We start from the raw sequence: 27,229 nt of genomic DNA, 5'->3' as shown, positions 1-27,229 counted from the left end.
AAATTACAGCTAAAGTAGCTGTGTAACTCAAAGATATTGTAGAAGCCTTAACACAACACCGAGTGAACTCGTCAAGTAGCAGCAGGGATGTGTTGTGTTGGAGAGAGAGAGAGAGAGAAAGAAAGAGAGAGTGTGAGAGAGAAGATAAACAGAGAGAGAACATTAATAATACCGTAAATAATATCAATAATAATATAATCAGTCACACCAGTGTGTAATGCATTCTGAAAACATTTACACATTTATACAGGCAGTTAATATATAAAAATGGTTATAATATACAATTTTACAACATAGTTCTAAAACCACTGTAGATTTAAATCAGACGTAATATTAATATAATCTGTTATTTTTTCATTCAGATGAGCTTGCTGTGATTTGCCAACGTGAACTCAAATCTAATCTAAAGAAGAAGTTTCAATGTGTATTTGAGGGGATTGCTAAACAAGGAAACCCAACACTTCTCAATAAGATCTACACAGAGCTCTACATCACAGAGGGTGGAACAGGAGAGGTCAATAATGAACATGAGCTGAGACAGATTGAGACAACAACCAGGAAACAAACAAGACCAGAGACTGCAATCAAATGTAACGACATCTTCAAACCCTTAACTGGACAAGACAAACTTATCAGAACTGTGCTGACAAAGGGAGTTGCAGGCATTGGGAAAAGAGTCTCTGTGCAGAAGTTCATTCTGGACTGGGCTGAAGGAAAAGCAAATCAGGATGTCCAATTTGTATTTTCATTCCCATTTCGGGAGCTGAATTTGATGAAAGGGGAAAAACACACTTTGATTGAACTTCTCAACCACTTCTCAATGGAAACCAAACAATCAAGAATCTCCAACTATGACAAGTACAAAGTTCTGTTCATCTTTGATGGTCTGGATGAGTGCCGACTGCCCCTCGACTTCCAGAAGAACAAGATGTGTTGTGACGTCACAGAGTCAACCTCAGTGGATGTTCTGCTGACAAATTTCATCAAGGGAAATCTGCTTCCCTCTACTCTCCTCTGGATAACTACCCGACCAGCAGCAGCCAGTAAGATCCCTTCAGGGTGTGTTGACCAGGTGACAGAGGTATGAGGGTTCAATGACCCACAGAAGGAGGAGTACTTCAGGAAGAGATTCAGTGATGAGGACCTTGCCAGCAGAATCATCTCACACATAAAGACATCAAGGAGCCTCCACATCATGTGCCACATCCCAGTCTTCTGTTGGATTTCTGCAATAGTCCTTGAACACATGCTGAAACATAAGAGAGAAGAGATGCCCAAGACTCTGACTGAGATGTACATACACCTTGTGGTGTTTCATACCAAAAAGAAGAATGAAAAGTATCTTGGGACAGAAGAGACAGGTCTACACTGGAATAAAGAGAGCATTCTGTCACTGGGAAAACTGGCTTTTCAACAGCTTGTCAAGGGCAATCTGATTTTCTATGAAGAAGACCTGAAAGAGGCTGGCATAGATGTCAATGAAGCCTCAGTGTACTCGGGATTGTGCACACAGATCTTTAAAGAGGAATGTGGGCTGTACCAGGACAAGGTGTACTGCTTTGTGCATCTGAGCATTCAGGAGTTTCTGGCTGCTGTATATGTGTTTCTCTCATTCATCAACAACAATGAGAATCTAATGGCCAAACCGCAATCAACATCCAGAAACATTTTTGCGCTCTTCAGAGACAAGCCTGCGGTTACTCTCTACAAGAGTGCTGTGGATAAAGCCTTACAAAGTGAGACGGGAAACTTGGACCTTTTCCTTCGCTTCCTTCTGGGCCTCTCACTGAAGTCCAATCAGAAGCACTTACGAGGTCTACTGACAAAGACAAGAAGCAGCTCACAGAGCCATGAAGAAACAGTCAAGTACATCAAGGAGAAGATCAGGGAGAATCCCTCTCCAGAGAGGTGCATCAATCTGTTCCACTGTCTGAATGAACTGAATGACCATTCTCTAGTGGAGGAGATCCAAAGCTTCCTGAGCTCAGGAAGTCTCTCAGAAGCCAAACTGTCACCTGCACAGTGGTCAGCTCTGGTCTTTGTGTTGCTGACTTCAGAAAAGGAGTTGGATGTGTTTGACCTGAAGAAATACTCCAGGTCAGAGGAAGGTCTTCTGAGGCTTCTGCCAGTGGTCATAGCATCCAGAGCTGCTCTGTGAGTACATAAAATGACATTTGAGTACTAATCATCAGAAAGAAATATTCAGTTTAGAGAGAAATATGTATTATTGAAAAACATATTGAATCAATGCATTGATGTTCACATTAGTATGACAATATGACCAATGAATTCTAGGAGACGGAAGATGAATCTATATGTTGTTGGAGAAAATTCATCAAATGCATCTGCCATTGTCCTTTTACACTACTGGTGTTAAATTAGCAGTGTGTTTGTGAAATAATGATGATCTCTTTGTCAGGCTGTCAGGCTGTGGAGTCACAGAGAAAGGCTGTGCTTCTCTGGTCTCAGCTCTCAGTTCAAACCCTTCACACCTGAGAGAGCTGGATCTGAGTAACAATGACCTGAAGGATTCAGGAGTGGAGCATCTCTCTGCTGGACTGGGGAATCCCCACTGTAAACTGGAGACTGTGAGGTCAGTATTCCTGTAGTTGGTCTCAAATATTTGTATTGTACATTTTTCTCTCTACAAGCAATACTTTGATAATTTGTCATTTATAAAAACGATATATTGATTTATGAATACATATGGCAGGTTTCACCACTCTATTTTCACAGCCAAAGAATAGCAGTGTGATGTTAAAATTATTTTACTCTTTGCAGGCTGTCTGGCTGTCTAGTCACTGAGAAAAGCTGTTATTCTCTGGTCTCAGCTCTGAAGTCAAATCCCTCACACCTGAGAGAGTTGGATCTGAGTAACAATGAACTGAAGGATTCAGGAGTGATGGTTCTCTCTGTTGTACTGGGGAATCCCCACTGTAAACTGGAGACTCTGAGGTCAGTATTCCTGTAGTTGGTCAACAAGTGATAACTGTTCACCAGATCCACATGTGTTTACCAGACACACATAGTCCACACCATATGTGTTTGGACAGTGAAGCTTACTGTTTTAACTTTGGCGCTATGCCCCAGCATTTTGGATTTCAGATTGTTTCATTTTAGGCGACAGTACAGAATGTCACCTTTAATTTGAGGGTATTTTCATAAATATCTGTTTTACCATTTAGAAATGAAGCACTTTATGTATCTAGTCCCCCCATTTGAAGAAGTCATAAGTATTCTGACCAATTAACTTATAGTGTATTAAAGTCGTCAAAAGTGTAGTATTTGGTCCCATTTTGTTTACCTGCAGTGATTACATCAGTCTTGTGATTCTTCAAACTTGTTGAATACATTTGCTGTTTGTTTTGGTTGTCTTTTGGATGATGTTTTTCCCAATAGAAACTGAATGGTGAATAAAGTCCTGTCATTTTGGAGTCACTTCACTTGTATTGTCAGTGAGAATAGCAGATGTTTCTGAACACTTCTACATTCATGTGGATACTACCATGTTTATGAATAGTCTTGAATGAATTGTGAATGATGATGAAAGAGTAAGTTACAGAGGCACAAATGTCATACCACCTCTGTTATTGGTAATGGTGAGAGGTTGGCTGTTTTGTTGTAGCCTCTGAAACCTTCTCACTCACCATAATTCATGATTCATTCATGATTTTTCTTAATCGTGGCATCATCAGGATTTATTTAGTAGCGTTTAGAAACATGTTATCTACTCACTTAGACAGAAGATTAATCCAGTCATCCTCCACCATTCAGTTACTATTGGGCAAAACATAACCCCAAACACAACCAAAACAAACGGAAAATGGAACCAATGAGTTTGGGACCAAATACTACAATTTTGACTACTTTAATACACTGTATGTGAATTTCTCAGAATATTTATGACTTCTTCAAATGTGGGGACTAGATACATAAAGTGCTTTCATTTCTAAACAGTGAAACATATGTATGAAAATACCCTCAAATAAAAGGTGACATTATATACTGTCATCTCATATGAAACATTTGATCTCAAATCCAAAATGCTGGGGTATAGAGCCACATTTAAAATGTTAGTTTCACTGTCAAAATAGATATGGTGAGGACTGTATATTCAATACAATCTAAATCTGATACCTCACTGTCTGTCTTTTGACTGGTACTGCTTTTTAAACTGGTCTGCTCAGTTCACTCAAATATTTGTACTATACGTTTGTCTCTCTACAAGCAATACTTTATAAAAAATGTATTTTTAAAACCAATAAATCGATTTGTGAATAAATATTGAACGTTTCAGGACACGGATGTATCTGAAAATATTCAACCACTCTATTTTCACAGCCAAAGAATAGTAGTGTGGTTTTAAAATTATTTTACTCATTGCAGACTGTCAGGCTGTCTAGTCACAGAGGAAGGCTGTGGTTATCTGGTCTCAGCTCTGAAGTCAAACCCCTCACACCTGAGAGAGCTGGATCTGAGTAACAATGACCTGAAGGATTCAGGAGTGAAGCGTCTCTCTGCTGGACTGGGGAATCCACACTGTAAACTGGAGACTCTGAGGTCAGTATTGCTGTAGTTGGTCAACAAGGGATAACTGTTCACCAGATCCAAATGCGTTTAGAGGCACACATACAGTACTCCACATCATATGTGTTTGGACAGTCAAGCTTACACTTTTAAATTTGTTGCTATGCTCCAGCATTTTGTATTTGAGATAGAACGTTTCATATTAGGCTACAATACAGAATGTCACCTTTTATTTGAGGGTATTTTCATACATACATGACATCAATAAAAGTATGTGGACACGCCTTCAAATTAGTGTTTTCGGCTTTACTTGTATTGTAAGTAAGAATGGAAGATGTTTCTGAACACTTCGACATTCATGTGGATGCTACCATGACTATGAATAATCATTAATGAATCATGAATGGTGATGAATGAGAAAGTTGCAGAGGCCCAAAGATCATACCCCCACTGCTATTGGTAATGGTGAGAGGTTAGCTATTTTGTTGTAGCCTTTGTTATTGGTAATGGTGATCATGATGACTGGAGCAAACTTCTGGTGAATTTACTAAATTACTCATGATTAACGTTCACAAAATACATAACAATTATTTTAAGAATTATAGATACAGAACCCCTTTATGCAATCGCGGTGTCAGATTTTAAAATAGCTTTTCGGCGACAGCACATTTTGCAATATTCTGAGTAGATAGCTCGGCCATCACAGGTCACTATCCGAAGGGTGACGCGCGAGTGCACTTCGTGACAAAAAATTACAAAATATTCCATTACCGTACTTCGAAGCATGTCAAACGCTGTTTAAAATCAATTTTTATGCTATTTATCTCGTTAAAATGGCGATAATATTCCAACCGGGCGACATTGTATTCATTCAAAGGCTGAAAGAAAAAAAATGGAGAATTCTCGTGAATGCGCCTCTCAGTCTCACTGTTCCCAGGCTGACCACTAACAAATTCTCCTGCTGTTTTTTGCCCAGAGACAGCAGACACCCCATTACACTTTCTGGCGCCTTCTGAGAGCCAATGGAAGCCTTAGAAAATGTCACGTTACAGCACAGATGCTGTATTTTTGATAGAGATGCTACAGAAGGAAAACAAATTGTCAGACAGGGCACTTCCTGTATGGAATCTTCTCAGGTTTTGGCCTGCCATATGAGTGCAGTTATACTCACAGACACCATTCAAACAGTTTTAGAAACTTTGGAGTGTTTTCTATCCAAATCCACTAATTATATGCATATTCTAGTTTCTGGAGCAGGAGTAGTAACCAGATTAAATCGGGTATGTGTTTTATCCGGCCGTGAAAATACTGCCCCCTATCCCAAACAGGTTAATGGTGAGAGGTTAGTCTGTTTTTTTGCATCCTCTGTGTCTCTCTCACTCATTATTATTAATGATTCATTCATGCTTTTCTTAAGATGTTTCTAAAAACTACTAAATTAACATTGATGCCATGATTATCTACTCACTTAGAAAGAAAATTACTCCAGTCATCATCGTCCATGCAGTTACTATTGGGCAAACACAACTCAAAACACAACAGAAACTAACTGATAATGTGTCAATAACACCTCACATTGAACATTTGATCTCAAATCCAAAATGCTGGAGTATAGAGCCAAATGTTATCTTCACTGTCAAGCTAGATACAGTGAGGGAAAAAAGTATTTGATCCCCTGCTGATTTTGTATTTTTGCCCACTGACAAAGAAATGATCAGTCTATAATTTTAATGGTAGGTTTATTTGAACAGTGAGAGACAGAATAACAACAAAAATATCCAGAAAAACGCATGTCAAACATTGTAAAATTTTTATCGCATATTAAATCCTGTTTAGGATAGGGGGCAGTATTTTCACGGCCGGATGAAAAAACTTACCCGATTTAAACTGGTTACTACTCTTGCCCAGAAACGAGAATATGCATATTATTAGTAGATTTGGATATAAAACACTCTGAAGTTTCTAAAACTGTTTGAATGGTGTCTGTGAGTATAAAAGAACTCATATGGCAGGCAAAAACCTGAGAATATTCCAAGCAGAAAGTGGCCTGTCTGAGAATTTGAAGTTCTTCTTTTGATTCTCTATCGAAACTACAGTATCTGTGGGGTTACTTTGCACTTTCTAAGCCTTCCATTGGCTGTCTAAAGCATTCAGAAAGCAGATAGAGGCGTCTTCTGTCTCTTGGCAGAGTATAGTAGCTCAGTTTCTCAGTCGTCTGCCTGAGGACAAAGAAATTGGATATGCGCTTTCACGCGAGCATGCTGTTTTTTCTTTTCCTCTTTGAATGAATACACTATTGTCCGGTTGGAATATTATCGCTATTTTACGAGAAAAATACCATAAAAATGGATTTTAACCTCTTACATCTAGATGTTCCTCTAGCGGAACACCTGCTCCAATATCCAATGATAGGCGTGGCGCGAATGACAAATTCCTCAAAAATACAAAAACTTCAATTTTTCAAACATATGACTATTTCACAGCATTTTAAAGACAAGACTCCTCTTTATCTAACCACACTGTCCGATTTCAAAAAGGCTTTACAGCGAAAGCAAAACATTAGATTATGTCAGCAGAGTACCCAGCCAGAAATGATCAGACACCCATTTTTCAAACTTCCGGGAAATTTGCTAACAATTTACTAAATTACTCACGATAAACGTTCACAAAAAGCATAACAATTATTTTAAGAATTATAGATACAGAACTCCTCTATGCACTCGATATGTCCGATTTTAAAATAGCTTTTTGGTGAAAGCACATTTTGCAATATTCTCAGTAGATAGCCCGGCATCACAGGGCTAGCTATTTAGACACCCGGCAAGTTTAGCACTCACCAATATCAGATTTACTATTATAAAAGTTTGATTACCTTTTGTTGTCTTCGTCAGAATGCACTCCCAGGACTTCTACTTCAATAACAAATGTTGGTTTGGTCCAAAATAATCCATCGTTATATCCGAATAGCGGCGTTTTGTTCGTGCGTCCCAGACACTATCCGAAATGGTAAATCAGGGTCATGCGCATGGCGCAATTCGTGACAAAAAAAATCGAAATATTCCATTACCGTACTTCGAAGCATGTCAACCGCTGTTTAAAATCCATTTTTATGCAATTTTTCTCGTAAAAAAAGCGATAATATTACCGACCAGGAATGTCCATTTAGCTAAACAGAGGAAAGAAAACAAAGCTTTCGGTCGACGCGGGCATGAGCCTGAGTCTCACAGTACTGTAACCAGCCACTACCCAAACGCGCTACTTTTTTTCAGCCAGAGCCTGCAAAGCCACGATTCAGCGTTTTGCCGCCTTCTGAGAGCCTATGGCAGCCGTAGGAAGTGTCACGGGACAGCTAAGATCCTCACTCTTCAATAAACAAGACAAGAAGAACGACACCTTGTCAGACAGGCCACTTCCTGCATGAAATCTTCTCAGGTTTTTGCCTGCCATATGAGTTCTGTTATACTCACAGACACCATTCAAACAGTTTTAGAAACTTTAGGGTGTTTTCTATCCAAAGCCAATAATTATATGCATATTCTAGTTACTGGGCAGGAGTAGTAACCAGATTAAATCGGGTACGTTTTTTATCCAGCCGTGAAAATACTGCCCCCTAGCCATAACAGGTTAAACAGCATTTGACATGCTTCTAAGTACGGTAATGGAACATTTTGAATTTTTTGTCTCGAAATGCGCTCGCGCGTTACTCTTTGGGTAGTGACCTGAACGCACAAACAAAACGGAGGTATTTGGACATAACTATGGATTATTTGGAACAAAAACAACATTTCTTGTGGAAGTAGCAGTCCTGGCAGTGCATTCTGACAAAGAACAGCAAAGGTAATACAATATTTCAAATAGTAATTCTGAGTTTACTGATGCCCGAACTTGGCGGGTGTCAAAATAGCTCGCCGTGATGGCTGAGCTATGTACTCAGAATATTGAAAAATGTGCTTTCGCCGAAAAGCTATTTTAAAATCTGACATTGCGATTGCATAAAAGAGTTCTGTATCTATAATAATTAAAATAATTGTTATGTATTTTGTCAGCGTTTATGAGGAGTAATTTTGTAAATTCATCTGAAGTTTTTGGTGGGAATGCATGTTCTGAACATCACACGCCAATGTAAAAAGCTGTTTCTGGATATAAATATGAACTTTATCGAGCAAAACATACATGTATTGTGTAACATGAAGTCCTATGAGTGCCATCTGGTGAAGATCATCAAAGGTTAGTGAATATTTTAGCTGTATTTTTGGTTTTTGTGATGCATGTCCTTGCTTGGAAAATGGCTGTGTGGTTTTTCTTGTGAAGTTTATGTCCTAACATAATCTAATTTTATGCTTTCGCCGTAAAGCCTTTTTGAAATCGGACAATGTGGATAGATTAACAAGAAGTTTATCTTTATAATGGTGTAAAATAGTTGATTGTTTGAGAAAATGAAATTATGAGATTTTTGCTGTTTTGTATTTCGCGCCATGCCATTTCACTGGCTGTTGAATAGTGTGTCCCGCAGTTGGGACGCTAGCGTCCCACGTAGCCCATAGAAGTTAAACTGGTCTGGTCAGTCTACTAAACTATTTGTACTATACATGTTTCTCTCTACAAGCAATACTTTGATAAAAAAATGATACTTTCATTTATGAATAGATATGGCAGGTTTCAGGACACTGATATATCGGAAAATGTTACAAAATATATACTGCCACTCTATTTTCACAGCCAAAGAATAGCAGTTTGATTTTTAAATGATTTTACTCTTCGCAGGCTGTCACACTGTCAAGTCACAGAGGAAGGCTGTGCTTCTCTGGTCTCAGCTTTGAGGTCAAACCCCTCACACCTTAGAGAGCTGGATCTGAGTAACAACGACCTGAAGGATTCAGGAGTGAAGCTGCTGTCTGCTGGACTGAGGAATCTCCACTGTAAACTGCAGACTCTGAGGTCAGTATTCCTGTGTTTGGTCAACAAATCAAATCAAATCAAATGTATTTATATAGCCATTCTTACATCAGCTGATATCTCAAAGTGCTGTACAGAAACCCAGCCTAAAACCCAAAACAGCAAGCAATGCAGGTGTAGAAGCACGGTGGCTAGGAAAAACTCCCTAGAAAGGCCAGAACATAGGAAGAAACCTAGAGAGGAACCAGACTATGAGGGGTGGCCAGTCCTCTTCTGGCTGTGCCGGGTGGAGATTATAACAGCACATGGCCAAGATGTTCAAATGTTCATAAATGACCAGCATGGTCAAATAATAATAATCATAGTAGTTGTCGAGGGTGCAACAAGTCAGTAACACAAGAGTAAGTGTCAGTTGGCTTTTTCATAGCGGATCTTTGAGAGTATCTCTACCGCTCCTGCTGTCTCTAGAGAGTTGAAAACAGCAGGTCTGGGACAGGTAGCACGTCCGGTGAACAGGTCAGGGTTCCAGCAGGTCTGGGACAGCAGGTCTGGGACAGGTTGCATGTCCGGTGAACAGGTCAGGCTTCCATAACTGCAGGCAGAACAGTTGGAACTGGAGCAGCAGCACGGCCAGGTGAACTGGGGACAGCAAGGAGTCATCAAGCCAGGTAGTCCTGAGGCATGGTCCTAGGGCTCAGGTCCTCCTCCGAGAGAAAGAAAGAATGAAAGAGAAAGAGAGAATTAGAGAGAGCATATTTAAATTCACACAGGACACCAGAAAAGACAAGAGAAATACTCCAGATGTGACAGACTGACCCTAGCCCCCCGACACATAAACTACTGCAGCATAAATACTAGAGGCTGAGACAGGAGGGGTCAGGAGACACTGTGGCCCCATCCGATGAAACCCCCGGACAGGGCCAAACAGGTAGGATAAAACCCCACCCACTTTGCCAAAGCACAGCCTCCACACCACTGGAGGGATATCTCCAACCACCAACATACCATCCCGGGACAAGGCCGAGTATAGCCCACAAAGATCTCCGCCTCGGCACAGCCCAAGGGGGGGCGCCAACCCAGACAGGAAGACCACGTCAGTGACTCAACCCACTCAAGTGACGCACCCCTCCCAGGGACGGCATGGAAGAACACCAGTAAGCCAGTGACTCAGCCCCCGTAATAGGGGTAGAGGCAGAGAATCCCAGTGGAAAGAGGGGAAGCGGCCAGGCAGAGACAGCAAGGGCGGTTCGTTGCTCCAGCCTTTCCGTTCACCTTCACACCCCTGGGCAAGACTACACTTAATCATAGGACCTACTGAAGAGATGTGTCTTCAGTAAAGACTTAAAGGTTGAGACTGAGTCTGTGTCTCTCACATGGGTAGGCAGACTATTCCATAAAAATGGAGCTCTATAGGAGAAAGCCCTGCCTCCAGCTGTTTGCTTAGAAATTCTAGGAACAATTAGGAGGCCCACGTCTTGTGACCGTAGAGTACGTGTAGGTATGTACGGCAGGACCAAATCGGAAAGATAGGTAGGAGCAAGCCCATGTAATGCTTTGTAGGTTAGCAGTAAAACCTTGAAATCAGCCCTTGCCTTAACAGGAAGCCAGTGTAGGGAGGCTAGCACTGGAGTAATATGATCAAATTTTTGGGTTCTAGTCAGGATTCTAGCAGCTGTATTTAGCACTAATGGAAGTTTATTTAGTGCTTTATCCGGGTAGCCGGAAAGTAGAGCATTGCAGTAGTCCAACCTAGAAGTAACAAAGGCATGGATTAATTTTTCTGCATCATTTTTGGACAGAAAGTTTCTGATTTTTGCAATGTTACGTACATGGAAAAAAAGCTGTCCTTGAAACAGTCTTGATATGTTCTTCAAAAGAGAGATCAGGGTCCAGAGTAACGCCGAGGTCCTTCACAGTTTTATTTGAGACGACTGTACAACCATCCAGATTAATTGTCAGATTCAACAGAAGATCTCTTTGTTTCTTGGGACCTAGAACAAGCTTCTCTGTTTTGTCCGAGTTTAAGAGTAGAAAGTTTGCAGCCATCCACTTCCTTATGTCTGAGACACAGGCTTCTAGCGAGGGCAATTTTGGGGCTTCACCATGTTTCATTGAAATATACAGCTGTGTGTCATCCGCATAGCAGTGAAATTTAACATTATGTTTTCGAATGACATCCCCAAGAGGTAAAATATATAGTGAAAACAATAGTGGTCCTAAAACGGAGCCTTGAGGAACACCGAAATTTACAGTTGATTTGTCAGAGGACAAACCATTCACAGAGACAAACTGATATCTTTCCGACAGATAAGACCTAAACCAGGCCAGAACTTGTCCATGTAGACCAATTTGGGTTTCCAATCTCTCCAAAAGAATGTGGTGATCGATGGTATCAAAAGCAGCACTAAGATCTAGGAGCACGAGAACAGATGCAGAGCCTCGGTCTGACGTCATTAAAAGGTCATTTACCACCTTCACAAGTGCAGTCTCAGTGCTATGATGGGGTCTAAAACCAGACTGAAGCGTTTCGTAAACATTGTTTGTCTTCAGGAAGGCAGTGAGTTGCTGCGCAACAGCTTTTTCTAACATTTTTGAGAGGAATGGAAGATTCGATATAGGCCGATAGTTTTTTAAAATAATTTCTGGGTCAAGATTTGGCTTTTTCAAGAGAGGCTTTATTACTGCCACTTTTAGTGAGTTTGGTACACATCCGGTGGATAGAGACCCGTTTATTATGTTCAACATAGGAGGGCCAAGCACAGAAAGCAGCTCTTTCAGTAGTTTAGTTGGAATAGGGTCCAGTATGCAGCATAAAGGTTTAGAGGCCATGATTATTTTCATCATTGTGTCAAGAGATATAGTACTAAAACACTTTAGTGTCTCCCTTGATCCTAGGTCCTGGCAGGGTTGTGCAGACTCAGGACAATGGCGCTTTGGAGGAATACGCAGATTTAAAGAGGAGTCCGTAATTTGCTTTGATCATGATCTTTTTCTCAAAGAAGTTCATGAATTCATTACTGCTGAAGTGAGAGCCATCCTCTCTTGGGGAATGCTGCTTTTTAGTTAACCTTGCGACAGTATCAAAAATAAATTTCGGATCGTTCTTATTTTCCTCAATTAAGTTGGAAAAATAGGATGATCGAGGAGCAGTGAGGGCTCTTCGATACTGCAAGGTACTGTCTTTCCAAGCTAGTCGGAAGACTTCCAGTTTGGTGTGGCGCCATTTCCGTTCCAATTTTCTGGAAGCTTGCTTCAGAGCTCGTGTATTTTCTGTATACCAGGGAGCTAGTTTCTTATGACAAATGTTTTTAGTTTTTAGGGGTGCAACTGCATCTTGGGTATTGTGCAAGGTTAAATTGAGTTCCTCAGATAGGTGGATAACTGATTTTTGTCCTCTGACGTCCTTGGGTAGGCAGAAGGAGTCTGGAAGGGCATCAAGGAATCTTTGGGTTGTCTGAGAATTTATAGCACGACTTTTAATGCTTCTTGGTTGGGGTCTGAGCAGATTGTTTGTTGCGATTGCGAACGTAATAAAATGGTGGTCCGATAGTCCAGGATTATGAGGAAAAACATTAAGATCCACAACATTTATTCCATGGGACAAAACTAGGTCCAGAGTATGACTGTGGCAGTGAGTAGGTCCAGAGACATGTTGGACAAAACCCACTGAGTCGATGATGGCTCCGAAAGCCTTTTGGAGTGGGTCTGTGGACTTTTCCATGTGAATATTAAAGTCACCAAAAATTTGAATATTATCTGCGATGACTACAAGGTCCGATAGGAATTCAGAGAACTCAGTGAGGAACGCTGCATATGGCCCAGGAGGCCTGTAAACAGTAGCTATAAAAAGTGATTGAGTAGGCTGCATAGATTTCATGACTAGAAGCTCAAAAGACGAAAAACGTCGTTGTTGTTTTTTTTGTTGGTAAATTTAAATTTGCTATCATAAATGTTAGCAACACCTCCGCCTTTGCGGGATGCGCGGGGGATATGGTCACTAGTGTAACCAGGGGGTGAGGCCTCATTTAACACAGTAAATTCATCAGACTTAAGCCATGTTTCAGTCAGGCCAATCACATCAAGATTATGATCAGTGATTAGTTCATTGACTATAACTGCCTTTGAAGTGAGGGATCTAACATTAAGTAGTCTTATTTTGAGATGTGAGGTATCACAATCTCTTTCAATAATGGCAGGGATGGAGGAGGTCTTTATACTAGTGAGATTGCTAAAGCGAACACCGCCATCTTTAATTTTGCCCAACCTAGGTCGAGGCACAGACATGGTCTCAATGGGGATAGCTGAGCTGACTACACTGACTGTGCTAGTGGCAGACTCCACTAAGCTGGCAGGCTGGCTAACAGCCTGCTGCCTGGCCTGCACCCTATTTCATTGTGGAGCTAGAGGAGTTAGAGCCCTGTCTATGTTCATAGATAAGATGAGAGCACCCCTCCAGCTAGGATGGAGTCCGTCACTCCTCAACAGGCCAGGCTTGGTGCTGTTTGTGGGTGAGTCCCAGAAAGAGGGCCAATTATCTACAAATTCTATCTTTTGAGAGGGGCAGAAAACAGTTTTCAAACAGCGATTGAGTTGTGAGACTGCTGTAGAGCTCATCACTCCCCCTAACTGGGAGGGGGCCAGAGACAATTAATCGATGCCGCCACATCTTTCTAGCTGATTTACACGCTGAAGCTATGTTGCGCTTGGTGACCTCTGACTGTTTCATCCTAACATCGTTGGTGCCGACGTGGATAACAATATCTCTATACTCTCTACACTCGCCAGTTTTAGCTTTAGCCAGCACCGTCTTTAGATTAGCCTCAACGTCGGTAGCCCTGCCCCCTGGTAAACAGTGTATGATCGCTGGATGATTAGTTTTTAGTCTAATACTGCGGGTAATGGAGTCGCCAATGACTAGGGTTTTCAATTTGTCAGTGCTAATGGTGAGAGGCTTCGGCGTCTCAGACCCCACAACGGGTGGAGCAGAGACCAGAGAAGTTTCGGCCTCCGATTCCGACTCGCTTAATGGGGAAAACCGGTTGAAAGTTTCTGTCGGCTGAATAAGCGACACCGGTTGAGCATTCCTACAGCGTTTCCCTCCAGAAGCCATGAGAAAGTTGTCCGGCTGCGGGGACCGTGCGAGGGGGTTTATACTAACGTTACTATCTGTACTTACTGGTTGCACAGACGCTGTTTCATCCTTTCCTACACTGAAATTGCCCTTGCCTAACGATTGCGTCTGAAGCTGGGCTTGCAGCACAGCTATCCTCGCCGTAAGGCGATCGTTCTCCTGTATATTATAAGTACAACGACTGCAATTAGAAGGCATCATGTTAATGTTACTTAGCTTCGGCTGTTTGAAGTCCTGACGAACCATGTCCAGATAAAACCTCCGGGGTGAAAAAGTTGAACGAAAAAAGTTGAGTGAGGGAAAAACTAAAAATATACGGTAATGAAAAAGTAAAAACCGTGAAGTAGTCAGGTAGCAAAGTAAGATCGGCAACAAAACGCACAGCAGCACGTAAACAAGTCTGCAAGTTGTGACCGGAAACAGGAAGCACCGCAGTTACATACTGACCTCCCTCTGGTGAACATGTAGATCTGGTGACAACTGTTCACCAGATCTACATGTGTTTACCAGACACACATAGTCCACACCATATGTGTTTGGACAGTGAAGCGTACAGTTTTAAATTTGGCGCTATGCTCCAGCATTTTGGATTTGAGATAGAATGTTTCATATTAGGCTACAGTACAGAATGTCATCTTTAATTTGAGGGTAATGGTGAGAGGTCAGCATTTTTTATTGGAGCCTCTGTAACTCTCTCACCCATTATTTTTCATGATTAATTCATGATTGTCTTAATCACAGCATTGTCAGGATGAATTTAGTAGTGTTTAGAAACACGTTATCTACTCAGACAGAAGATTTATCCAGTCATCATCCACCATTCAGTTACTATTGGCCAAAAAACATAACACAAAGCACAACCAAAACTAACTGCAAATGCAATCAACGAGTTTGGGACCAAATACTAAACTTTTGGCTACTTTAATGCACGATAAGTGAATCGGTCGGAATACTTATTACATCTTCAAATGGGGGGACTAGATAGATAAAGTGATTTTATTTTTCTAAACGGTAAAACAGATATGTATGAAAATAGCCTCATATGTAACACTTGATCTGAAATCCAAAATGCTGGAGTATCGAGACAGATTTCAAGTGTTAGCTTCACTGTCAAAATAGATATGGTGTGGACTGTATCCTCAATACAATCTAAATCTGATACCTCACTGTTTGTCTTTTGACTGGTACTGCTTTTTAAACTGGTCTGCTCAGTCTACTCAAATATTCGTACTATAAATGTTTCTATCTTCAAGCAATAATTTGATAATTTGTCATTTATAAAAAAAATACATCAGTTATGATATGGCAGGTTTCAGGACACTGATATATCTGAAAATGTTAAAAAGAAATTATACAACCACTCTATTTTCACCACCAAAGAAAATATGTTTAATTTGAAATGATTTTACTCTTTGCAGGCTGTCAGGTCACAGAGGAAGGCTGTGGTTCTCTGGTCTCAGCTCTGAGGTCAAACCCCTCACTCCTGAGAGAGCTGCATCTGAGTAACAATGACCTGAAGGATTCAGGAGTGATGCTGCTCTCTGCTGGACTTGGGAATCCCCACTGTAAACTGGAGACTCTGAGGTCAGTATTCCTGTACTTGGTCAACAAGTGGTAACTGTTCACCAGATCCACATGTTTACCAGACACCCATAGTCCACACCATATGTGTTTTGACAGTGAAGCGTACAGTTTTAAATTTTACGCTATGCTCCAGCATTTTGGATTTGAGATAGAATGTTTCATATTAGGCTACAGTACAGAATGTCACCTTTTATTTGAGGGTATTCATACATACATGACATGGCCAAAGGTATGTGGACACCCCTTCAAATTATTGGATTTGGCTATTTCAGCTGCTCCGGTCAACTGTTAGTGTTGGTATTGTGAAGTGGAAACATGTAGGAGTGTAACAGTATTGCTTCCCGTCTCTCTCTTCGCCCCTACCTGGGCTCGAAACATTGACCCTCTGCACACATCAACAACTGCCTCCCACAAAGCATCGATACCTATCGCTCCACAAAAGCCGCGGCCCTTGCAGAGCACTACTTCAAGGTCTCAGAGTGAATTAACATGGGTTCAGCCGCAAAGTGGTAGGCCACACAAGCTCACAGAACGGCACCGCTGAGTGCTGAAGCAAGTAGCATGTAAAAATAATTTGTCCTCGGTTGCAACAGTCACTATCGAGTTCCAAACGGCCTCTGGAAGCAACGTCAGCACAATAACTGTTTGTCGGGAGCTTCAGGAAATGGGTTTCCAATGCTAAGCAGCTGCACACAAGCCTAAGATCACCATGCACAATACAAAGCGTCGGCTTGAGTGGTGTAATGCTCGCCGCCATTTGACTCTGGAGCAGTGGAAACGCGTTCTCTGGAGTGATAATTCACGCTTGGCGAACTTGGCGGGTATCTGTATAGCTTGCTTTGATGGCTGAGCTATGTACTCAGAATATTGAAAAATGTGCTTTCTCCGTAAAGCTATTTTAAAATCTGACACAGCGGTTGCATTAAGGAGAAGTATATCTATAATTCTTTCAATAACTGTTGTAAATTTTATCAACGTTAATGATGAGTATTTTTGTAAATTGATGTGCACATTCACCGGGGGTTTTGGTGGGAATACTTTTTCTGAACATCACGCGCCAATGTAAAATTGGGTTTTTGGATATAAATATGAACTTTATTGAGCAAAACATATATGTATTGTGTAACATGAAGTCCTATGAGTGCCATCTGATGAAGATCATCAAAGGTTAGTGAATATTTTAGATGTATTTTTGGTTTTTGTGATGCATGTCCTTGCTTGGAAAATGGCTGTGTGGTTTTTCTTGTGAAGTTTATGTCCTAACATAATCTAATTTTATGCTTTCGCCGTAAAGCCTTTTTGAAATCGGACAATGTGGTTAGATTAACGAGAAGTTTATCTTTAAAATGGTGTAAAATAGTTGATTGTTTGAGAAAATGAAATTATGAGATTTTTGCTGTTTTGTATTTCACGCCATGCTATTTCACTGGCTGTTGATTAGTGTGTCCCGCAGGTGGGACGCTAGCGTCCCACGTAGCCCTGAGAAGTTAACCTGTTGGGGCTAGGGGTCAGTATTTGCATGGCCGGATAAAAAACGTACCCGATTTAAACTGGTTACTACTCCTGCCCAGAAACAAGAATATGCATATTATTAGTAGATTTGGATAGAAAACACTATAAAGTTTCTAAAACTGTTTGAATGCTGTCTGTGAGTATAACAGAACTCATATGACAGACCAAAACCTGGGAAGATTCCATACTGGAAGTGCCCTGTCTGACAATTTGTTGTCCTTCAGTTGCATCTCTATCAAAAATACAGCATCTCTGCTGTAATGTGACATTTTCTAAGGCTTCCATTGGCTCTCAGAAGGCGCCAGAAAGTGTAATGGGGTGTCTGCAGTCTCTGGGCGAAGAACAGCAGGAGAATTTGTGAGTAGTCAGCCTGGGAACAGTGACACTAAGAGGCGCGTTCATGAGAATTCTCAATTTTTTTCTTTCAGTCTTTGAATGAATACCACGTCGCCCGGTTGGAATATTACCACTATTTTACGAAAAAATAGCATAAAAATTTATTTTAAACAGCGTTTGACATGCTTCGAAGTACGGTAATGGAATATTTTGAATTTTTTTGTCACGAAATGCGCTCATGCGTCACCCTTCGGATAGTGACCTGAATGCACGAACAAAACGGAGGTATTTGAATATAACTATGGATTATTTGGAACCAAAACAACATTTTTTGTTGAAGTAGAAGTCATGGGAGTGCATTCTGACGAAGAACAGCAAAGGTAATCCAATTTTTCTTATAGTAAATCTGAGTTTGGTTAGGGCCAAACTTGGTGGGTGTCAAAATAGCTAGCCTTGATGGCCGGGCTATGTACTCAGAATATTGCAAAATGTGTTTTCGCCGAAAAGCTATTTTAAAATCTGACACCGCGATTGCATAAAGGGGTTCTGTATTTATAATTCTTAATATGTATTTTGTGAACGTTAATCATGAGTAATTTAGTAAATTCACCAGAAGTTTGCAGTGGGTATGCTAGTTCTGAACATCACCTGCTAATGTAAAAAGCTGGTTTTTGATATAAATATGAACTTGATTGAACAAAACATGCATGTATTGTATAACATAATGTCCTAGGAGTGTCATCTGATGAAGATCATCAAAGGTTAGTGCTGCATTTAGCTGTGGTTCTGGTTTTTGTGACATATATGCTTGCTTTGAAAATGGCTGTGTGATTATTTTTGGCAGGGTACTCTCCTGACATAATCTAATGTTTTGCTTTCGCTGTAAAGCCTTTTTGAAATCGGACAATGTGGTTAGATTAACGAGAGTCAAGCGTCCCACCTCGCCCAGACAGGTTAAAACATTAGCTTCACTGTCAAACTAGATATGGTGTGGACTGTATACTCAATACAATCTAAATATGATACCTCAGTGTCTGTCTTTTGACTGATATTGCTTTTTGAACTGACCTGGTCAGTCTACTCAAATATTTGTACTATACATTTTTCTCTCTACAAGAAATACTTTGATAATTTGTCATTACTAATAATTATACATCCATTTATGAGTAGATATGGCAGGTTTCAGGATACTTATGTATCTGAGTATGTTGAAAAAATATACTGCCACTATTTTCACCATCATTTCACAAATCAATCAATCAATCACATTTATTTATAAATCCCTTCTTACATCAGCTGATGTCACAAAGTGCTGTACAGAAACCCAGCCTAAAACCCCAAACAGCAAGCCATGCAGGTGTAGAAGCACGGTGCCTAGGAAAAACTCCCCAGAAAGGCCAGAACCTAGGAAGAAACCAAGAGAGGAAACAGGCTATGAGGGGTGGCCAGTCCTCTTCTGGCTGTGCCGGGTGGAGATTATAACAGAACATGGCGAAGATGTTCAAATGTTCATAGATGGCCAGCAGGGTCAAATAATAATAATCACAGTGGATGTCGAGGGTGCAACAGGTCAGCACCTCAGGAGTAAATGTCAGTTGGCTTTTCATAGAACAGTTGAAACTGGAGCAGCAGCACGGCCAGGTGGACTGGGGACAGCAAAGAGTCATCAGGCCAGGTAGTCCTGAGGCTTTGCTCTCGGGCTCAGGTCCTCCTAGAGAGAGAGAGAAAGAGAGAAAGAGAGAAAAAGAGAGAGAACTAGAGAGAGCATACTCCAGATATAACAGACTGACCATAGCCCTTCGACACATAAACTACTGCAGCAAAAATACTGGAGACTGAGACAGGAGGGGTCAGGAGACACTGCGGCCCCGTCCGACAATACCCCCGGACAGGGCCAAACAGGCAGGATATAACCCCACCCACTTTGCCAAAGCACAGACCCCCACACCACTAGAGGGATATCTTCAACCACCAACTTACCATCCTGAGACAAGGCCGAGTATAGCCCACAAAGATCTCCGTCACGGCACAACCCAAGGGGGGGCACCAAACCGGACAGGAAGATCACGTCAGTGACTCAACCCACCCAAGTGACGCACCCCTCCAAGGGACGGCATGGAAGAGCACCAGTAAGCCAGTGACTCAGCCCCTGTAATAGGGTTAGAGGCAGAGAATCCCAGTGGAGAGAGGGGAACCGGCCAGGCAGAGACAGCAAGGGCGGTTCGTTGCTCCAGTTCCTTTCCGTTCACCTTCACACTCCTGGGCCAGACTACACTCAATCATAGGACCTACTGAAGAGATGAGTCTTCAATAAAGACTTAAAGGTTGAGACCGAGTCTGCGTCTCTCACATGGATAGGCAGATCATTCCATAAAAACGGAGCTCTATAGGAGAAAGCCCTGCCTCCAGCTGTTTGCTTAGAAATTCTAGGGACAGTAAGGCGGCAGGACCAAATCGGAAAGATGGGTAGGAGCAAGCCCATGTAATGCTTTGTAGGTTAGTAGTAAAACCTTGAAATCAGCCCTTGCCTAACAGGAAGCCAGTGTAGAGAGGCTAGCACTGGAGTAATATGATCAAATTGTTTGGTTCTAGTCAAGATTCTAGCAGCCGTGTTTAGCACTAACTGAAGTTTATTTAGTGCTTTATCCGGGTGGCCGGACGGTAGAGCATTGCAGTAGTCTAACCTAGAAGTGACAAAAGCATGGATTCATTTTTCTGCATCATTTTTGGACAAAAACGTTCTGATTTTTGCAATGTTACGTCGATGGAAAAAAGCTGTCCTTGAAGCAGTCTTGATATGTTCGTCAAAAGAGAGATCAGGGTCCAGAGTAACACAGAGGTCCTTTACACTTTTATTTGAGATGACTGTACAACCATCACGAATAATTGTCAGATTCAACAGAAGATCTCTTTGTTTCTTGGGACCTAGAACAAGCATCTCTGTTTTATCCGAGTTTAAAAGTAGAACATTTCCCGCCATCCACTTCCTTATGTCTGAAACACAGGCTTCCAGCGAGGGCAATTTTGGGGCTTCACCATGTTTCATCGAAATGTACAGCTGTGTGTCATCTGCATAGCAGTGAAAGTTAACATTATGTTTCAAATGACATCACCAATAGGTAAAATATATATTGAAAACAATAGTGGTCCTAAAACGGAGCCTTGAGGAACACCGAAATGTACAGTTGATTTGTCAGAGGACAAACCATCCACAGAGACAAACATATCTTTCCGACAGATAAGCTCTAAACCAGGCCAGAACTTGTCCATGTAGACCAATTTGGGTTTCCAATCTCTCCAAAAGAATGTGGTGATCGATGGTATCAAAATCAGCACTAAGGTCTAGAAGCACGAGGACAGATGCAGAGCCTCGGTCTGACTCCATTAAAAGGTAATTTACCACCTTCACAAGTGCAGTCTCAGTGCTATGATGGGGTCCAAAACCAGACTGAAGTGGTTCGTATACATTGTTTGTCTTCAGGAAGGCAGAGAGTTACTGCGCAACAGCTTTTTCTAACATTTTTGAGAGGAATGGGAGATTCGATATTGGCCGATAGTTTTTTATATTTTCTGGGTCAAGGTTTGGCTTTTTCAAGAGAGGCTTTATTACTGCCACTTTTAGTGAGTTTGGTACACATCCAGGGGATAGAGAGCCGTTTATTAAGTTCAAGATGGGAGGGCCAAGCACAGGAAGCAGCTCTTTAAGTAGTTTTGTTAGAATAGGGTCCAGTATGCAGCTTGAAGGTTTAGAGGCAATGACTATTTTCATAAATGTGTCAAGAGATATAGTACTAAAAACGTGAGTGTCTTCCTTGATCCTATGTCCTGGCAGAGATGTGCAGACTCAGGACAACTGAGCTTTGGAGGAATACGCAGATTTAAAGAGGAGTCCGTAATTTGCTTTCTAATGATCATGATCTTTTCTTCAAAGAAGTTCATGAATTTATCACTGCTGAAGTGAAATCCATCCTCTCTTGGGGAATGCTGCTTTTTTGTTAGCTTTGCGGCATTATCAAAAATAAATTTGGGATTGTTCTTATTTTCCTCAATTACATTGGAAAATAATTTTACTCTTTGCAGGCTGTCAGGCTGTCTAGTCACAGAGGAAGGCTGTGATTCTCTGGTCTCAGCTGTGAGGTTAAACCCCTCACACCTGAGAGAGCTGGACCTGAGCTACAATCACCCAGGAGACTCAGGAGTCAAACTACTCTCTGCTGGACTGGAGGATCCCCACTGCAGACTGGAGAAACTGAAGTATGTAGAGGGTTTATGTCAATGTTCATATCAGACATGTTTGAATTATCAGGCTAGTTAGACAAACATTATTACCACCACTTAGACAAAGTTATATGCTGACTGTGTGTGTGTGTGTGTGTGTGTGTGTGTGTGTGTGTGTGTGTGTGTGTGTGTGTGTGTGTGTGTGTGTGTGTGTGTGTGTGTGTGTGTGTGTGTGTGTGTGTGTGTGTGTGTGTGTGTGTGTGTGTGTGTGTAGGTTTACATGTATCATTCATTGACTGTCTGTTCTTCTGCTTACCGCTACAGTGTGGAACATGGTGGAGAGAACACGATGAAACCTGGGTTTAGAAAATGTGAGTGTTGACTACTGTGAAGAATATGAGTAAGAATAATTCTTAAATGGAGTTAAGTCGAAGTCAAAGACTACCATCATTACTTACTTGGTCATATTAAATGTAAGCTATAGTTCTACAGAAGCAGAAATCAGGAACACCAACGTTTAGAAAGAGTTGCTTTGACAATGTGTGTGTCTATTTATGTGTGTGGCTCGTATTTGTTACATTATAATGTGTGTGTGTGTGTGTTCATGCAGAATGTGAATGTGTTTGTGCTCATGCATGCATACAGGTGTGTGTGTGTGTGTTCAGGATGTGTGTGTGTGTCTGGTGTGTTTCTGACTGAAATGACATACCCAATTTAACTGCCTGTAGCTCAGGACCTGAAGCAAGGATATGCATATTCTTGATACCATTTGAAAGGAAACACTTTGAAGTTTGTGAAAATGTGAAATTAATTTAGGAGAATATAACACATTAGATCTGGTAAAAAAGTAATACAAAGTAATACAAGAAAACATACGTATGTGTGTCCAAGTTTTAGACTGATCCAATGAACCATTTTATATCTGTACAAAATTCTGTATCAAGACTGCCCAAATGTACCTAATTGGTTTATTAATACATTTTCAAGTTCATAATTGTGCACTCTCCTCAAACGGTATTCTTTCACTGTAATAGCTACTGTAAATTGAACAATGCAGTTAGAATAACGATAATTTAAGCTTTCTGCCCATATTAGATATGTCTATGTCCTGGGATTTCTTTTTGGTACTTACACCTCATGCTAATCACATTAGCCTACGTTAGCTCGCAGGGGGGACACCGATCCCGTAGAGGTTAATGGGAAAAAGTGTGTTAAATATTACCATACAGTATCACATATGATCATTCAACAAGTCTCAAGTTACCTTAACTTCTCCTTTTGATACCTAGAAACATCCACATTAAATGAATTAGTGAAAAGTGAGTTAACATTCTAATGTGATTGATTATGACTTCTAATATTGTGTCTGGTTTCTTCCATCAGATGTCTGTGATCTCACATTGGACCCAAACACAGTAAACAGACTCCTCTCTCTGTCTGAGGAGAACAGAAAGGTGACATGTAAGACAGAGGAGCAGCCATATCCTGATCACCCAGAGAGATTTCTGGACTGGCAGCAGGTGCTGTGTAGAGAGGGTCTGACTGGACGCTGTTACTGGGAGGTAGAGAGGAGTGGGAGAAGGGCTGTTATAGGAGTGGCTTATAAAGGAATCAGTAGAAGAGGAGAGGGAAATGACTGTGTTATTGGATACAATGACAGGTCCTGGAGTTTGTTCTGCTATGACAACCGTTACTTTGCCTGGCACAATAATAACCCCTCTACCATAGCCATCCCCTCCTCCGGCTCACACAGAGTAGGAGTGTATCTGGACTGGCCAGCCGGCACTCTGTCCTTCTACAAACTCTCCTCTGACACACTGACCCACCTGTACACATTCTACACCACATTCACTGAGCCCCTCTACCCAGCGTTTCATGTTTGGGATGACTCCTCAGTGTCCCTGAGTCAGGTGGTCCCTGTGTCAAACACAGCATGATGTTTCACTCTAATCATATGTTTTAAATTTGATCACAATATGACATTTAATTAGCGGTTCTGGTGAAAATTTTGCTTTAAGTATCTCCACAATATACCCATATGTCGTGGGCGGGAGGTAGCGTAGTGGTTAGAGCGTTGGGCCAGTAACCGGAAGGTTGCTGGATTGAATCCCAGAGCTGACAAGGTCAAAATATGTTGTTCTGCCCTTGAGCAAGGCAGTTAACCCACTGTTCCCCGTGCGCCGTGGATGTCGATTATGGCAGCCCCCCGCACCTCTCTGATTCAGGGTTGGGTTAAATGTGGAAGACGCATTTCAGATGAATGCACTTGCCTCTGCTAGCAATACACTCTGATAACATTAGCTGACACTGTACCACAGAAAATAACAGTTGTAAAAACCGACTTCTTACAGACAATAGTTCGTATAGATTCAGACTTACTTACCACCTATCTTTTGTTATGTCTCGTGGGTTTCATTACCACGTCTGTATAACAATTCAATAATGATTAGACAGGAGACAGGAATCAGTTCAAACGTTTATCTGGAACATGATCATCTCAAAATATACAAACCCCCATGATGCTCTGCAGCACAACCCCAATATACAACAAATACATACACAAATAAGCAAATGGACACTAAACAAAACTCATAGAGGAATTTAAATGTTAAGTTCTAGAATGTAGGTCCATGGGATAGGGTCAGAAAGGTCAGCATGTTTGATAACTGGTTACAGAGGTGACATAACAAGCATAAGGTTCATAATAACACAGTGAAGTGGAGGTGGGAGCTAAAAGCAGACATGGACAGTGGGACGGTGTGAGGAGGTCAGGGGTGAAACACTAGATCAGGACAGGTAGAAGTGGCAGGGCTGTAAATAGACACAGAGACACATTCTGATCATGGCTCAGACCTGACCTGAGACCAGTGGCGACCAGTCATTCAGGGCAGGTGGGGCAGAGCATCTGTTTTGAGCCCCACATTTTTAACAATAATAAATAATACATTTTGGGCTTGACTGTTTTGCATGTTATTTTGGCATTAATACGTGTTACATAACAGTTTGCAAACAATGTAAAAAAATAAATACACTACCGGTCAAAAGTTTTAGAACACATTTACATTTACGTCATTTAGCAGACGCTCTTATCCAGAGCGACTTACAAATTGGTGCATTCACCTTATGATATCACGTACTCAATCCAATATGTTTCTTTATTTTTACTATTTTATACGTTGTAGAGTAATAGTGAAGACATCAATACTATGAAATAACACATGAAATCATGTAAAACCAAAAAAGTGTTAAACAAATCAAAATATATTTTATATTTGAGATTCTTCAAATAGCCACCCTTTGCCTTGATGACAGCTTTGCACACTCTTGGCATTCTTGGTAGTGTATATCATTGAGTTAATAAAGCTGCATACAAACATGGTCTCTTTTTTGTTTTCTTGAGTAAGGGAGCTCCAAAATGCTTTCTGTGGTGGTGGGGCAAGCCAGCAGAAAATACGGAGCGTTGCTCCGTGATTGGCTCAGTGTTCTGTCACTCATGGGGACACTACGTCACCACCAAGTCTAAGGGTAGACTTCGAAAATTCTAGCCCCCTGGGTGCTGCCACAGAGTTACATTAGAAGTGCCCATCCTAGAAGGCTCAAGATCAATCATAAAATTACGTCAAATCACGTTATATCTACAGCAGCTTTGATTGGACTGAAATCTTAGCTAGAAGTCATCATCATGAATAAAGTTGACAATCTACTGGAAAATCCTTTTTAATCCATTCATACGAAGATAAATAATGAGAAATTATAGATAAAATGAATCAGTGCTCATAGGCCATTGGACATAAACATTACACAACAAGATGGAAATCAAAAAATCAACAATGAGTGGTTTGGAAGGAATCAGTGGCTAACTGTGAGTTCAAGACAACTGGGAACTCGGGGAAAAACGACTGGGAAAATACATTTTAAACTTTCATCCAACTCGGAATGGTAAATCGGAGACACAGGCCTCTTTCTAGAGCTACGACCTGTAGATCACTGACGTCATCATGATTCAACCTTTTTTTCCCAGTTGTCTTGAAAGTACCATAAATCCAGAGAATGCCAGAATTTGATGACAAAGTTTGATGGCAGAATTTGCCCACGAAGGACGGTCGCGCTACCTTCCTGTTCAAGTGAGCACAGCACAACAAGGTGAGTCCAAAATTGTATTGTATGCTGCTGCATAAATGATGTAACATGCCAAGGAGATATGTATACTGCAGCTAAGTAAGTCAAATCAAATCAAATTTTATTGGTCACATACACATGTTTAGCAGATGTTAATGCGAGTGTAGCGAAATGCTTGTGCTTCTCGTTCCGACCATGCAGTAATATCTAACAAGTAATCTAACAATTTCACAACAACTACCTTATACACACAAGTGTAAAGGAATTAATAAGAATATGTATATATAAATATATGGATGAGCGATGGCCGAACGGCATGGGCAAGATGCAGTAGATGGTATAGAGTACAGTATATTCATATGAGATGAGTAATGTAGGGTATGTAAACATTATATAAAATGCATTGTTTAAAGGGACTAGTGACACATTTATTACATCCAATTTTTTATTATTAAAGTGGCTAGAGATTTGAGTCAGTATGTTGGCAGCAGCCACTCAATGTTATTGATGGCTGTTTAACAGTCTGATGGCCTTGAGATAGAAGCTGTTAGAAGCTGGTCCCAGTTTTGATGCACCTGTACTGACCTCGCCATCTGGATGATAGCGGGGTGAACAGGCAGTAGCTCGGGTGGTTGTTGTCCTTGATGATCTTTTTGGCCTTCCTGTGACATCGTGTGGTGTAGGTGTCCTGGAGAGCAGGTTGTTTGCCCCTGTTGTGAAGACCTCACTACCCTATGGAGAGCCTTATGATTGTGGGCAGAGCAGTTGCCGTACCAGGCGGTGATACAGCCCAACAGGATGCTCTCGATTGTGCATCTGTAAAAGTTTGTGAGTGTTTTTGGTGACAAGCCAAATTTCTTCAGCCTCCTGAGGTTGAAGAGGCGCTGTTGCGCCTTCTTCACCACG

General features: G+C 41.2%; 1 protein-coding gene across 1 annotated transcript; it reads left to right on the top strand.

Moving 5' to 3' along the window:
- Positions 1–1,153: 1,153 nt before the first annotated feature.
- On the top strand, positions 1,154–25,306 carry LOC106570335 (NACHT, LRR and PYD domains-containing protein 12-like; the record flags this gene model as incomplete). The annotated part of the gene is made up of 8 exons (XM_014142528.2): positions 1,154–2,154; positions 2,477–2,593; positions 4,387–4,560; positions 9,292–9,479; positions 15,973–16,138; positions 22,067–22,240; positions 22,529–22,575; positions 23,588–25,306. Coding segments are annotated over 8 exons (2,421 nt in total), but the record flags the coding sequence as incomplete, so codon positions are not given.
- Between the last annotated feature and the right edge of the window lie 1,923 nt (positions 25,307–27,229).

Source organism: Salmo salar, chromosome ssa06 (genome assembly GCF_905237065.1).
Source record: "Salmo salar chromosome ssa06, Ssal_v3.1, whole genome shotgun sequence".
In the NCBI taxonomy this organism is placed as follows: Eukaryota; Metazoa; Chordata; class Actinopteri; order Salmoniformes; family Salmonidae; genus Salmo; species Salmo salar.
This window is presented reverse-complemented; position numbering and strand designations above follow the sequence as displayed.